General features: G+C 42.1%; 1 protein-coding gene across 1 annotated transcript in view; it reads right to left on the bottom strand.

Moving 5' to 3' along the window:
• PDLIM1 (PDZ and LIM domain 1) overlaps positions 1-16,797 on the bottom strand; it is a 48,034-nt gene that overhangs the window by 21,723 nt on the left and 9,514 nt on the right. Inside the window, exons 2-4 of the mRNA XM_004369960.2 lie at positions 7,133-7,284; positions 5,152-5,236; positions 656-855 (exon numbers count right to left, since the gene is read on the bottom strand). Coding sequence (XP_004370017.1) covers positions 656-855; positions 5,152-5,236; positions 7,133-7,284 — 437 coding nt within the window. The remainder of the gene's footprint in view (positions 1-655; positions 856-5,151; positions 5,237-7,132; positions 7,285-16,797) is intronic.

The raw sequence follows: 16,797 nt of genomic DNA on the forward strand, positions 1-16,797 counted from the left end.
TGGACATTGTCCATGTTTTTTTCTTATTTTTACATGACTCTACAAGCTAGGTAGTGTTACTTCATTTTTATACAAAAAAAAAAAAAAAAAACCAAACCCACTACTGGCCAGTTGATTCCACTCATAGCAGCCCTAGAGGATACAGCAGAACTGCCCCATACAGTTTTGAAGGCTGTAATCTTTTTGAAAGCAGACTGCCACATCTTTCTCCCACAGAGCAGCTGGTGGGTTCAAACCACCAACCTTTCAGTTAGCAGCCAAGCACTTTAACCACTGAGCCACCAGGGCATCATTTTTATAGAGGAGGGAAACGAATGTAGACACTATCGTATTTTTACACAAATAATGCACGTTACATGGGGTTTTTTTGCCAATCACATCCCCCTGGTATTTTCGTAAGTGCACTATGCTATTTTTTTTTAACATGTTGCTGTAAAAAAAATTAGCGTAGCACGCTTACGAATTGGGGATGGCACCGTTTGCAAAAAATATATAACACATGTTATTTATGTAAAAATACGGTACTCACTGAAGCAGACCTTTTCCTCCCTGGGGTAGCGGCTCTACCTTCTTTCACCAGCCTGGGCGAACCTGGTCCAGGTGTGAGAAACCTCTCCCAGGGCTGGCCTGGAGGAGTACTCCTGGGCCGACTTACGGGCTGCCATTTGTCTCCACCCCGCTGGCTGCCGTCTTTGACTCCAAGGCGTGGTTGAAGTTGGAGATGTTTTCAGAAGAGTAGAGGCCAGCTGGGTTGTTGTACTGGTTGGTGATGACCCTGGGGGTACTGCTGGAGGCAGGTGAGGCAGTAAAGGGCATGGCGCTTCGGTTGTGGGCACTTCCTATGTGCAGGACCTCCTGCAGGAAAGGACCAGAGGAGAAGTCAAGGAAGGCTTTCAATGTGCCCCCCTTGATGGGCAGTGCAGGCTGAGGGCCAGGGAGCAAGGTATCCCAGCTGAGCTACGTACGGCCCAGGTTCTACACTAAACTTTAACTGAGGGGCTCTGAATACCCACTGAGACTAACAGGCCAGGGATGTGAAGTGTCCTAAGATGGGCAAGCGTGCAAGTTCACACCCTAGCTCTGCCCAGTAAAGCCTGATCTCCCGCTGGGCACCCCTGAGCAGGATACCCCTTGATGTCTTGGGCTGTCAGGATCTAAGTCAGAGTTGAAACTTCCCTTCAGGGCACATTCCAGAGGGATTATGGTACCAGGAGGAGAGGAACATGCAAAGTCCCTTCAGTCAGTTCAGAGCAGGAGATGATAAAAGGGGGAGATAAATTCCCCAGAACTGAACAGGGTTAGACAAGCAAGATAAAAGGGTCCTGGTACCACAGGCTGAAGCAGCTGCTAAACAGGTAGAGACAGGCTCCATCCCCTGGCAGAAGGGGTTAAAGGGAATTAAGGGCCCGCCCGTTGTTTGTCATGGGAGAAAGACAAGGCTAATCAGATAGAAGGTTAGCAGATACCTGTTACAGGGGCAGTGCCCAGAAGAGCAGCATAAAAGGACTTTGAGTTCCTGGTATTCTCTTTCCTCTTTTTCTGTAATTTGAGAAGGCACACCCCACCCCCACCCTGGATCTGTTAGGAGTCTGATGAATAATTTCTACAGCAACAACATCTCACAGCTTCTTTACAAACACCAAAAAAAAAAAAACTTTTTAAACTAATCTTTCTTTTTTAAAAACCGCAGGCTTTTGGAGACTGAATTAGGAAGGTTCTTTCTACAGGAGTATTTCTGGATCAGTTCATGGCTTCCAGACAGAAAGCACGCTCTGTGCAGCCTGCTAAACTCAACCAGTAACTTGCTGCCACCAAGTCAATTCTGACTCATAGTGACCCATGTGTGTTAGAGGAGAACTGTGCTCCAAAGGATTTTCAATGGCTGATTTTTTGGAAGTAGACTGCCAGGCCTTTCTTCCAAGGTGCTTCTGGGTAGACTCAAACCTCCAACCTTTTGGTTAGCAGCCAATAAAGTTAACCATTTGTACCACCTAGGAAATCCATTGCTAAGCTCAACGTGCATGCTTTTTCTGGGTCCCTGAGAAAATCTTCCTGAACGCTTGTCTCTTTCTTAAACACCCAGGCCCAGAACAACTGCACCAAAAAGAGTTCCTGTCCTCTGTTGCTTTTTTTTTTTTTTTTTTCATTTTTGCTAAATCTTCAAGTCTTACTTTGACAATAGAAAACATTATGTGTAAAAACTAACAACTTAATTCATTATATACCTAATTTAAAATAAAAGACAATATGAAAATAGTTTTACAATTAAGATTGCTTTTTCACTATTCAGACAGGCTTTCTCTTCAACAAGTCAGAGTCAGTGGTTTTACTGTATCAATTATGTTTAGCTGACTTTGTCGGCATTTAGGACCCAAAAGCTAAGTCTGCACAGATAATTCACAAAAGGGGAAGTATAACTAATTAAGGAAAAAAGAAACAAAATTTCAGCAGTAATCAAAGAATGGTTAAGTAAACTCTTCTGGCACAACCACCAAAAGGAGTAATACACAGTCATTAAGGCTATGGTCATGAGGAAGGCTGCAGCCCAGTTGTAGATGGGCAGCCATGGACTTCTGCCTACACCTCAGCACTGTGGGATAGAGGCATGGCTACTGCCACCGAGATCGCCATGTTTTCCTCCTCCTTTTCCACAGCAGTTTCTAGAAGCAGCATGGGATACTGAGCACCAGAGAAGAGCTCTTCTTTTTCTGTCTTGGCTCAATTCTTCCCCCCTCCCCACTTCTTGTTGGGCCTAAGGCAAGTTATCTACCCTCTCTGAACCCATCTCTCTCATCTTTAAAAGGAAGACAATAAAGCCTGTTCACAAGGACTTGCTGTGACACACAGGTGTGCCAAGCACAGTGCCTAACACACATCAGATATCCAACCAGCACCCATTCCCTTCTCCCGCCACAGAAATTCATTTCCAATGAGAATGGAAGTCAATGGAAAAGTAGGGTTCGTTGGAGATTCTGATTCTCACTTTGTAGAGAATCTTTCGAAAATGTATCTGTTTTGTACATAAAAGGAATTATCTCTACCCCCATGTGAATACTGGTCTTTCCAGAAGTCAGGCGGATTCAGGGCCTGTCTATTCGAAGGGATGATGTAACTGTTTGGGCTTTGTATTTATCAGTCTCCATGGAAACGCAATAATAAGGAAATGTAAAGTAGGTGTGTAACTACACTGACCTCAGATAAGCTGGGGTGTTGGCTGGCATTACATGAACTAACACGTCTTTTTATTATAGATGAACTCTGCTCTTACTCATTCTTCATCAGTTTCTTTTTTAAGCGGCTGGAAGTGGAAGATTTTGGAAAAATCAGAGTTGGGTAGTTTTTCATAAGAATAAAGAATTACTGGAATCAAAAGAAAAACATACTCGAGGTAGATTTCAATGTATTTGTGACTTTTTTTTTACTCTGAAGAGATTAACCTTCAAAATATTAATACAGTAACTGCATTACATGTTTAGGATGAAAATTCAAGTATAATACAAATGAAAACATACAATGAAAATTTAAATGCTCATCTGATTTAAGCAAACACTAGGATTTCCGAAATACAAGTTAAAACACAATCCTTCCTTATGTGTTGTAAAACATATGAAAGCTTACCACACTAAAATTTAACATTTACAGTAAATTTAATGAGTTGGCTGGGAGTTTCAAGGGAAATTGGAATTAACTGTGGCCTGTTTTAAATTAGTTTGCAAAACTGCCAGTTTATAGACTGAGTGCCATTTTATGAACTTTCTTTAGAAGTTATATAGAACAATATGTTCATCTCAGCTTTGAAATGGTAGATGCAAAATGATTCTTAAAGTGACTCTTAGGATTCTTAGCTATGATTTTTATTACATTAACAGAAAAAAATTTGTATGTGATTACATTTCTGAAATTTTAATTGAAGCCATTTAAGAAAATATGTACATATTTTCCTTAAGTGTTTTTGAGAAAATATGACTCACATAAAACCACTCAGTTTACACACACTAATGCATCAAGAAGGAGCCCTGATGGCACGGTGGTTAAGCTCTCAGCTGCTAACAGAAAGGTTGGTGGTTCAAACCCACCAGCCACTCTGTGGGAGAAACATGTGGCAGTCGGCTCCCATAAAGATTACAGCCTTGGAAACTGTATGGGGCCATTCTATCCTGTCCTATATGGTCCCTATGAATCGTAATTGACTCAACAGAATAGGTTAATATATCAGGTGAGTTCAACTTCATACAAGTTTCTGTTTTATGTATAAAGGATGGCTATATGTTATCTTTTGGTTATATCTCGATTCACCATAGAAACTAAATAGTTTGTAAAATTCATTTTTTCTTTTAATTCAAAAGGAATACTCATTCATTGTAGGTAATTTAGAAAATGCAATTTTTTAAGGAAGAAGGACACAGATCATCTATAATCTGACAGATTTATAAATATGGGATCTTAGGACAGTCTATTCTCCTGGGAAACGATTTGCTCCAAAAATTATGCACTGACTGTCTACCATGTTTTTCAATATTAATTATTCTATTTTAGTAATTTCTACATTTTTATTTATTTATTTAAAATTTAGAAATGACTGGTTGCATATCTGCTGTGGCACTAAGTAATTTCTAAATACTGTCTCACTAGAAACCATGCATTTACTTGTAACAAAAATAGACATTGCTACCCTAGAGCTCATGGAAACCAGCTAGGGGCACACAGGGAGAAGAAGCAGTGTTTACTATTAAATTTCCCCTTATTTCTTGTAGGTTCCAGACCTTGGGGCACAAACTTATTTTCGTCCATGGCATGACTCACTTGTATCAGAGATCCACATGGAGCTGAGTTAGTGCCTTCCTTATAGTATGACCCTGCCAACCCCATTCCGTGCAGGAAGGCTTCCACCCGCTTCCCTTATCGCCTTCCTACCACCGCCTTCCAGCTTAGGCCTCAGCGTCACTGCCCTGGGGTTTTCTAAGCCTTTTCCTCCCAAAGTTCCTTTACGGGAAGAACTGAACAAGATCAAGATCCCAGCAGTGACAGGGCACAGTTCTCCCTGCTGTCTCATTCCCTCCGGGGCAGGGAAAATGGGAATGTGCAGAGCATTGTCAAAAGCAGAAAAGAAGTTGGGTGGTGAGGGCACTGACGTGATGAACAAGTACTCACTTGAGGTTCAGAAGCTAAATTCATCTTGTATGGATGACGCTTCCCTTCCTCGGTCACCAGAGGAGACCAGATTTTATGTTCAGATCTGCAACAGATTAACAGCTGTTGTTGCATTCATGCTAAATAAATAACACAGACTAAGAACAGAGTGGAAAAATGTCCCCTCATGCATGGACTACTGCAGGCGTCCCTGTGTGGTGCAAACGATTAACGTGCTCGGCTGCTAACTAAAAGGCTGGAGGTTCAAGTCTACCCCCGGAGGCACCCTGGAAAAAAGGCCCGACGATCTACTTCCAAAATATCAGCCACTGAAAACCCTATGTAGCATAGTTCTACTGTGATACACGTGGGGTTACCATGACTCTGAATCAACTCAATGGCAATTTTTTTTAAATATGTATCAACAAACCAAGTCCGTTGCCATTGAGTCAGTTCCGATTCATAGCAACCCTACAGGACAGAGTAGAACTGCCTAATAGGGTTTCCAAGGAGAGGCTGGTGGATTTGAACTGCTGACCTTTCTGTTTAGCAGCCAAGCTCTTAACCACTGTGCCACCAGGACTCCTAAATATATACAGTACACGTATATACACACATTTACTATAGTAATACTACATGTCCCATGGGGTAGGGTTCTGAAGTGGGCAATACTGCTCTGACATACAACTGCGCACTTGGTCCTCGTGGTAATCCTGCATCGTAGGTTGTTGTTTGGTGCTATCACATCAATTTCGACTCATAGTAACCACCTCGTGACAGAGTAGAGCTGCCCCATAGGGTTCTCTAGGCTGTAATCTTTACTCAACAGCACCTAACAATTTTTTAAGGAAGAAGGACATAGATCATGTATAATCTAACCATCTATATTATGCATTTATAATCTAACTTTACGGGAACAAATTGCCAGGTCTTCCTCCTGCAGAGCCACTAGGTGGGTTCAAACCTCCACCCTTTCAGTTAGCAGCCGAGCTCTTTACTATTTGCGCCACCAGGGCTCCTTATGGCACAGGTCGAAGAAGGCAATATACTCAGCTCACAGGTGTGAACCTGAGCAAAGAGTTCATGAAAAAGAACTGCAGAAGCTAAGGTTAGTGAGACATTAAAGGGAAGGTTAACACAAGATCAGAATAAAGAGTCTGAACTTGATCCAATAGGTGATAGGAGGCTGTTAAAGGTTGAACTAAATCACTCCTGAAATCCTGCCCTTGCAGGACCCCATCCAAGACTAAATGAAAGAAGAATGGAAATCCTACCCAATTACAACTCCCACTGTGCTCTCCTCACTTAACCTGTTAAGTCTATTCAACTCTAGCTCTCCTTTCTTACAGCATACTTAAAACTTACACTAGCACTTACTTACTGTATTGAAGCCTTTATTATCATAACCTCTTGGCACAGCATCCACTGCTCAGCATAGTGTGGCAGGAGCAGCAGCCTAAGTGGATTCTCTATAGTTCCAGGACGAAATTTTCATTTCATTACGTCTGACCAATACTTAGCTGGTTTTACTTGATCAAAATTTTTAGTTCATCGTCTTGGATCAAGGAGTCCCTGGGTGGTAAAATGGTTAACATACTTAGCTGCTAACTGAAAGGTTGGAGGTTCAAGTCTACCCAGAAGTGCCTCAGAAGAAAGGATTGGTGATCTACTTCTGAAAAATCAGCCACTGAAAATCTTACAGAGCACAGTTCTACTCTGACACACATGGAGTTACCATGAGTCAGAGTCGACTCGATGGCAATGCTGACCAATGTTCAATCCAAAAAAAACACAGATATCTTAGAGAAAGAAGCTTGCACTATTTAGTTAGAGGGGAAAAAGAGCTACCTGAAATTCCAATTCCCCAGGCCTTTTTGCATGCCTGCAGTGTACATGGCACTGAGTTAGAGGGTGTGAGGGATTCTTAGACAAGTAGGGCAGTCCATGCCCACAAGCAGTTTCTGGGCAATCAGAAATGAATGAACATTTCCACAGGCCTCACCTGGCCACTGTGAGAGTCATGTTGTCTGTGCAACCCTTGATTTTGTTCTGAGCTTCCAAGTGCGTCATATTGCTAGTATTTTCCCCATTAATGGCTGTGATTACGTCTCCGATATATAAATCAGCGATAGCAGCCTTGCTTCCAGGAGTGACCTGGAAAAAAAGGGGAGAGCAGGCTGGTTACTACTTGTCTCCAAGGAAACTAATGAGTAAGTTACCATGAGGTTAAGTATTCACTGATATGGATCAAAGCATTTAAAAAGGAAAGAGAGCTGAAATCATAAGTCTAAATAATAACGATCCTTTATATTTACATAATACTTTACAGTTTATGAAAATTCATTTTCTACATATGATCTCAAGAGATTCTTACAACAACCTTTCAGAAAGGAGGAAAAGCATCAGTCACCATCTCAGACACCAGGAAACACGCTTTGAAAGATCTGTGAGTTGGCCCAAGATCATCCAACTAGTATTTTACAGTCAGGACTCAAACCCTGAGCCAGACCCAATCACATGGTCTCTTCAACTGAACCTTGCTGCCACCTTAAAATAAGCCAACAATTACATCAAAAAAAAAAAAAAAATCAGAGAATAACATGTATAGTAAGATCCTATTTCTGTATAAATCTTGATTATTTATATAGTTAGTATATGCACAGAAAAATTTGGAATCCTACACACCAAATTGTTCACAGTTATACATTTTTGTAGTGTTTTGTTTTTTATTTCACAATGAGAGCAAATTACTTTTGTGATTAGAAAAAACAATAAAGAGTATTTAAAAAATCACGCAAATCACACAATGGCAATGACGTGAACCTCAGTGAGCCAAATGTTCCTTTGGCGAGTTGGCAACACGCGTAAACCAGAGGCCACTTTGCCTCAGCTTTCTGTCCCTGTGGTAAGAGAGCAGCAGTCTGGATTCTTTCTAAAACAAGGATCAGCAGAAGCCTTTGGTATATCCTGTTCTACTTCTCAAAGCAGGGCCTCATGTGGGTTTACTCCACTTCATGTCCTCCCACCAAAGAAGTTACTATGGCTGGAGTCATCCCTGAAAGGTGCTGGTTTTCTGTCAATAGATGCCTCTAGACCAGTGGTTCCAAATTTACAGGCCCCAATCGCTTAGGGGAAGCCAGGCAATTACGGCAATGGGTCCTCAAATCCATCTATTTACTGAGCATTGCATGTGGGCTGAATAAATATCATATCTCACACACAGACATACAACTATTTTTCAGTTGAATACTGATGCCGTTGCAATGAATGAAGTACATACTCATTCTAAAGTAGTACTAAGTTCAAAGTAACTTCTTGCTATAAGCTACAAAACCAATAAAAATATTACTATCATCATCTCAGTGTCCAGGACTTCTTTTGACATCAAAAGACCTTTCTTGATGGGAATCCCAGAGACCCCTCAGGATCAGGGTGGTAGTAACACACCCACACTCCCAGTTCCACAGATTTCTGGCCTCCCCTTGGAGGAGGCCCTTGACTCCTGGGAGCCAATTGAGGAGAGACCTGTGAACACCTGGGTGTCTCTGTAAGGCTGAACCATAGGTATGAGATCCTTTCGAGCGAACAAATTAGGACACAAGACTTAGGCCTTAAGCCTCGTGATGGGATGCAGTTTTCAGCAGCCACAGTTCCCAATCAGCCCTCACCAAACTGAAAACACTGACCCTTCTGGGGTGGCTGGGGTGACGTCACTGCGGGGCCAATCCCACCATCAGCACCCAGACCCCATGAAATAACAGCTGGGTGAGTCGATCCTTGAGGGCCCTTCCGGCTCGGAGGTGCTATGACTTTATCAGGGAAAATTCTGCTGGAATGTGGCAGGATGTGGAAACCAGTGCAGAGATCTTGACCCCCTAACCTTCCTTTCTGGCTTTCCCATCGTCTGTTTACCAGAGATCGGGCTTTTAGAAAACGAAAACCCTGCTCCCAGTTCAGACCTCCTCATTCAACCACTGGGAAAAGACATTTTACAAAGGCAAGAGGAGGCTGCTTTCGTTTTAGTCAACAATGTGGAGTTAGCGTCTGAGTCACCCAGTCCATGAAGTAAAAACAAATACCTCTAATTTTCTGACCCATCTTCCCGAGAAGACTGACCTGGTGTGACTTCATGTCTACTTCTCTTTTCTAAAGGATAATGTAGACCCTCCTTATAAAAAGGACCCTAAAAAACAACAACAGCTGCTGTCAAGTGGACTCTGACTCATGGTGACCCCATGTGTGTCAGAGTAGAACTGTGCTCCAGAGGGTTCTCAATGGCTGATTTTTCAAAAGTAGATCACCGGGTCTTTCTTCCGAGGCAACTATGGGCAAACTTGAACCTCCAACCTTTCAGGTAGCAGCCGAGCACATCAGCCATTTGTACCACCTAGGGACTTGAAAAAGGACCCTAAGCATCACTCCGTTTGAAATAGCAATGGTTCTGGATTGACGTACTATCTGCAGGGAGAGCAGCCTGAATCAGGGTGAAAAATGCCTGACCAAACTAATTTATCACGACCAAATCGAACAGTGTTAAAGAGCAGCCCCCTTAGGATAAAATCCAAAATCATTATTAGCAAGGCCCATATAGACCAGGCCTCACTCCTCATCCTCACTGTGCCACTCACCCACTGAGCTCTAGCTACAGTGGCCTCTTTAGTTCTTTCCTACCTCAAGGCCTTGTTGTTGATGTTAGGTGCCATTGAGTCAGTTCCGACTCATAGCCACCCTATGTACAACAGAACAAAACACTGCCCAGTCTTGCACCATCCTCACCATCGTTGCTATGCTTGAGCCCATCATTGCAGTCACTGTGTCAATCCATCTTGCTGAGCGTCTTCCTCTCTTTCACTAACCCTCTACTTTACCGAGCTAGATATCCTTCTCCACGGACTGGTCCCTCCTGATGAAACAACAACAAAAAACCAAACTCACTGCCATCAAGTCAACTGGGACTCATAGCAACCTTGTAAGACAGAGTAGAACTGCCCTATAGGGTTTTCAAGGAGCAGATGGTGGACTCGAACTGCCAACCTTTCAGTTAGCAGCCAAAGGCTTAACCACCACTTCGCCACCAGGGATCCTCCCTCCTGATAACATGTCCAAAGTACATGGGCGAAAGTCTCACCATCCTTACTTCTAAGGAGCATTATGGCTGTGCTTCTTCCAAGACAGACGTGTTCACTCTTCTGGCAGTCCATGATATATTCAATATTCTTTGCCAACACCAGAATTTAAAGACATCAATTCTTCAGTCTTCCTTACTCATTGTCTAGCTTTCGCATGCATATGAGGTGATTGAAAATACCATTACTTGGGTCAAGAGCACCTTAGTCCTCAAAGTGACACCTTTGTTTTTTAACACTTTAAAGAGGTCTTTTGCAGCAGATTCGCCCAATGCGAACACGTCATTTGATTTCTCAACTGCTGCTTCCGTCGGTGTTGATTGTCGATCCAAGTAAAATGAAATTCTTGACAACTTCAATCCTTTCTCCGTTATCATTATGTTGTGTACCGGTTCAGTTGTGAGGATTTTTGTTTTCTTTATGTTGAGATATAATCCACAGTGAAGGCTGTAGTCTTTGATCTTCATCAGGAAGTGCTTCAAGTCCTCTTGGCTTTCCGCAAGTAAGGTTGCGTCTTCTGCGTATCGGAGGTTGTTAATGAGTCTTCCTCCAATCCTGATGTTGCATTCTTCATATAGTCCAGCTTCTCGGATTATGTGCACAGCACACAAATTGAATAAGTATGATGAAAGGATACAACCGTGACGCACACCCTTCCTGGTTTTAAACCATGCAGTATTCCCTTGTTCTGTTCAAATGACTGCCTCTTGGTCTATGTACAGGTTCCAGATGAGCACAATTAAATGTTCTGGAATTCCCATTCTTTGCAATGTTACCATTAATTTGTTATGATCCACACAGTTAAATGCCTTTGCATAGTCAATAAAACACAGGTAAATATCCTTCTGGTAGTCTCTGATTTCATCCATCTGACATCAGCAATGATATCCCTCATTCCACATCCTCTTCTGAATCCGGCTTGAATTTCTGACAAACTTACATATACATAACTAATTTGCTATTATATGGAACTGGATGCATACCCACTGGTCATGACAAATGAAAAGACAAAGCTCTCTCCTCTTTGATAATGGCATGTTTCTATTTTATCCCTCCCTTTCCCCCTCTTTCTCTCTCTCCTTCATTCACTCATCAGGCAGTTATTTATGATGTACATTCTGAAAGACACTGTAGCTTGTTGATTAAAATATGGCTTCTGGGGTCAGATGGCCAGAGTTCAAGTCCTGCCTCTTCCACTTGTGAGCTAAGTGTCCTTGGACAGGATATTTCATTGCTGTGTGCCTCATTCTTCTCATCTATGAAACAGGGATGATACTAAGAGCCCTGACTTCATAAGCTGCAGTGAGGATTAAATGGGTTATTCAGGCAGAGCACACTGTCAGAGATCTAGAAATGTTAGCTATTGTTAGTAGATTCTAGGAACCATACAAGGCACTGGAATACAGAGGTGAAAAGGATGGTCCCTGCCCTCAAGGAGCTTTCAATCTCTGGGGAAGACAGGCATGCACAACAGCTGATAAGCACTATGCAGGAAGCAAGCAAAGAGGTTATGGGAGGCTACAGGTGGAATCAGGGAAGGCTACCTGGAGGAAGTGCTGCTTAAAACTGGGTAAAGGCACAAAAGGAGGTGGGCAAGAGCATGTCAAGTTATAGGAACAGCATGTGGACTGGTATGGATGAAACACAGGAAGGGAACGGAGAGGAAGGGGATGAGGCTGCAGATGTAAACACAAACCAGGCCGTAAGCGCCTTGTTATTTTCCTGCTAAGAAGGTTGTACTTTATCAGGAAAGCGTTGGGGACCAGCAAAGGATTTTCAATATTGCGCTTGCCATCGACTGTCCAGCTATTACCAAGAACCAACCACTGAGCCTTAACTCTGCTGAGATTAAGGTAAATACATTTGACAAATATTCTCTAATGGCAGTTCTAAGAAGCAGATCCATTTAAGGGGTCACTCATACGGCCTCTAGGCAGGTCATTCTGAATTGGCGTCCTCCGTGGACCATTCAGAAGGGAATCAGCCCTACTTAAAATCAAATGCTCTACTGACAGCCAGAGTGGGGTTCTTTTAACTCCCTAGGCCAGAGATTGAAAGTTTGAGGCCCATAAAATGAATCCAGCCCACACTCTTGGTTCTTTGTTTTGTTTTGTTTTAAGTTAACTTACTTGCCAGTTTGTACATATTGGTAGATATCACACAAAATCCTAGCTTCTTGGCTTCTTGTGAAAAATCAAAGATCTGGCAATTCTGGTTCCACCTTCCCACAAGGCAACAATCAGCACAGGCTGAGGAGCCTATGCCTCCTCTAGATGAGGCATGCACTTCTCACTTAACCACAAGCCTCACCATGCTCTATTACTCCCTAACAAAGAAACCTGGTACCAGTTGCCATTTATCGTCATTCTTGAAGCAATTCCTTTTCTTACTACCTGACTCCCTAATTCAAACTCATTTATGCTCCTTCCTGGCCCCTTCATGTAAATGAGTTTGTGACCACTGGCTTAGTTTAAAAGTTAAGTAAAGCACAATTACATGAGGAAATGTTTTAAGACTAGGATTACCAGACACCAAGTGTGCACAGAAACCTATTTTCCAGACTTAATCATCAAAAGCACCCCATTTCATTCTCAAGTGTCCCAGTCTAGATGATAAATTGTATTGTCACCCTTTTGACAGAGCTCTGAGTTCTTAAAAAAATATCTATCAAATGGCTTAAACAGTTTGATTCAGAGCTTCTCTTCCTAATTAAAAAAAAAAAAAAAAACTGGCTCTATTCATAAGGTCCTCTGACTCTTACCTGTGGCCAAGAATACAGGCCAATCTCCTGAATGTTCATAGAATATTGCAAACCCTGTCCCTTGGAGCTGGCATCTAAACCTCAGGCCAGCAATTTACCTGACTCACCAATAACTCAGGGGAGAACTTTGGTATTTGTAAGGATGAGGCAATAGTTCTCCTGGGGGGTTTTGATTATATAGCTAGATCTCTGTACCCCACTTCAGATCTACTGAACCAGAGTCTATACAGCGGGGTCTAAGAATTTATATTTTAAAAAAGCTTCTCAGGTAATTCTGATGCTCAAGAGGTTTGGAAACATCACGGGAGGTGCTGACTATCCTTTTCCCAACCTTCCTCCCTGAAAGAAGTTAAGTCATCAGGTGAGCAAATAAAACTTGGGCTCTAGAATCTCAGCTCCTCGTGAAACAACTTCAAGGGCTTACACTTCTATTAAGGTACACAGAAAGCCCTTGAAAGAAATGTCCATTAGAATAGTATTTCTCTATCTCTTGCCAAATACAGCCCCTACTGTGTTGGTCAACCTCCCCAAAGGTGCTGTGCAAATGGAGTACTGCAGAAGTATAATTTCATTCCAGATGTTTAAATAACTCGACGTGGTGCCTATTTCGCTTTGGCCAGAAAACTCACAGCTAAATGTAGTGTGCAGTTACAGAACCCAGCTAATTTAAAATTCCTGGAACACTTCTCTCTCCCTTTGCTCTTATATGTCCCAATTTTTTGTTAAATCTTATTATGAAAGCTCTTGCGTTTGTAAATTGTGAATATGTGTTTTGGTGTTATAAATCAACCCTGAATCCTTCCAACAAGTAGCTGAGGTAGACAGCATAAATAATGACAGTTATAACTCAGCATTTTACAAAACACGGCTGGGATAAGGACATTTGAAATTCAAGTTCAACCTCAATGCCATGTGCCTTTAGGGATAAGCTCCGATGACCTAGTGGCTGTGTCAAGGTATTTAGGTATAAATTTAAAAGATTCTGAGCTAGCAGATAGAGCCAGACCCCGCTCTGCAGTATAGCATTTAGACGTGGAATCTGAACTGTCCAAATCTTCTGACTCACTCTGCTTGTGGGCCCAGGCGACAGCGCAGCAAGAGAAGCAGTGTAGGCTTGTGCAGGTTGGCCTGAAAACCCCAAGAATGTTGCAAAATGCTCTTGGTTACTCTATAATCATTTTCCCAGTGTATTGAGACAATAAAGTAGGGTTCAGACAGTTGTAGATGGGTTGTGCCTTAAGCCAGCTTCTCCTCATGCAGGGTGTAAGAGGAAGCTATTAGTGCTAAGAGGTGGAAGTTCAAATAGAAAGACTTGCTACTCTCGTAGTCTGAAAGACCAACCACAGTTTCTTAGGTAGGGATATAATTTAAAAAGCAAGTAGCAAAAAGAAGATGAGTTTCTCAAAGTCTCCTCACAGGCCCCTCAGAACCGTATATGCTTTTAATAGCTCTAACTACCACCCCTAATGAGGCCACGGTGGTTCAGTGGTAGAATTCTCACCTTCCATGTGGAAGACCAGGTTTGATTACGACCAATGCATCTCATGTGCAGCCAGCACTTGTCTGTCAGTGGAGGCTTACGTGTTGCTATGATGCTAAACGGGTTTCAGCAGAGCTTCCTGGCTAAGACGGACTAGGAAGAAAAGCCTGGTAATCTACTTCTGAATATCGGCCAGTGAAAACTCTATGGGTCACAATGGTCCAATGTGCAACCAATCATGAGAATGGCACAGGACCAGGCAGCATTTCTTTCCCATTATGCAGGTGGTCACCATGTGTTGGGGCCAATGGCAGCTAACAACAACACCCGTCCCTAACTCAAACCCTAACCACTCACTAGACATGTAACCTTGGGCAAGTTCCTTTCTATGCCTCACTTACTTCATTTGTCAAAGGAAATCTATAACAGTAGCAACTTCATTCGGTCATTGGAAGGGTTAAATGAGATAATATGTAAACACTTTAGAGCAATGCCTGGCACATAATAAGCTCTTAATAGATAGTACCAAAAAAAAAACAAAAACAAAACCTGTTCCTGTTGAGATGATTCCAACACATAGCGACCCTACAGGACAGAGAAGAACTGCCCCATAGGGTTTCCAAGGAGCGACTGGTGGATTCAAACTGTTGACCTTTTGGTTAGCAGCCACGCTCTTTAACCACTGTGCCACCAGGTCTCCCAATACATAGTAGCTACCATTATTTTTTTTTTTTTAATAGAACCACTGTATCCTGATGCTCTTGATGTGCTAGCCATAATGCCAGGCTCTCTCTGGGCATCATTTTAATCCTCACCACAATCACTGAAGGCAAATACTATTGTTCCCATTTTACAAATGAACAAACTGAAGTTTCAGAAACGAACATGCCCAAGGACACACAAGCTAATAAATGGACAAGACAGGGTTTGAACCCAGATCAGGCTGATACCAAGACTGCATTTTTCCACGACATCAAGCTATCTTTAATTCTTGATTTGTTGCAGTAAAAATAAGGCAGAAAGTACAAAGCAGTAAAGTCTAAATAGTCCACCATGACTGGTAATTTGGCTTTAAAAGAAGCTATAAGAATATAAAAAGTCTGGAAAGTTTTGCAGTTAACAGTGTTTACCTCAGGGGAGTAAGGCTGGGAAAGGTGTGGGGGAGGCTTTTACCTTATGCATTCCACACTTGTAAATTATTAGACCTTTTTATAACAAGCATGAGGTTTTTTACCTAAACATTTTATTGATGTATAATATGCATACAGAAAAAGGCACAGATCATAAATCCACAGTTGGATGGATTCTTAGAAAGAGCACACCTATAGAACCAACACCAGGTAAACACTACCTGAACTTCTGAAGCCTCACCCAACCCGTGTCCCCTTTCCCATCACTTACTTCCCCGCAAAGGTTGCCATGATCTGTCTATAGATGTCTATAGATCTGACTATAGATTAATTTTGCTTGATTAATTTTATATAAATGGGATCGTACAGTATTTATCCCTTCGTGTCTGGCTTCTTTCTGTCAGTTTCTTGTGTGATGTGTGTGTGCGTGTATGTCTCATCCACGTCATTCTGCATGAAATAGTTGTAATTCCTCTGTTCTCATTGTTGTGCGGTTTTACATCATGTAACTATAAAAAACTGTCGAGCTGATTCCAACTTAGAGTGACCCTATAGGACACAGTAGAGCCTCCCAATAGAGTTTCCAAGGCTGCAATCTTTACGGAAGCAGACTGCCACATCTTTCTCCTGCAGAGCTACTGCTGGGTTCAAACCACTAACCTTCCAGTTCATAGCTGCGCATTTTAGCCACTGTGCCACCAGGGCTCCTCATATAACTATACCATCATTTATTTATCCATCACTCTGTTGTTAAAAACTTAATCATTTAATTATTTATTGTAAATAACACTGCTTTGAAATTTCTTGAACATGTCCTTTGGTACCCAGGTAGACACATTTCTATTGGGTATATAACCAGGAGAATTGTTGAGTCTTAGTGTATGGGTATGTCCACCTTTATAAGCATGAGTATTTTTTATAATTTTTTAAAGACATGGATGTGAATGGCTACTGCATCATTCAGGTTTAATCCATCTGTATGCATCTTTTATAGGCACCTACATCCTTACTGTCTTATTTGATACGAGCGGTGAGATCTATAAAAATTAGGCCCTGAGCCCAAAGTCCATCAAATGGGGAGAAGACAGTCTTTTTAACAAATGGTGCTGGCAAAACTGGATATTCATCTGCAAAAAAATGAAACAGGACCCATACCTCACGCCATATACA

This window comes from Trichechus manatus, unplaced genomic scaffold, assembly GCF_000243295.1.
Source record: "Trichechus manatus latirostris isolate Lorelei unplaced genomic scaffold, TriManLat1.0 scaffold00007, whole genome shotgun sequence".
Classification (NCBI taxonomy): domain Eukaryota; kingdom Metazoa; phylum Chordata; class Mammalia; order Sirenia; family Trichechidae; genus Trichechus; species Trichechus manatus.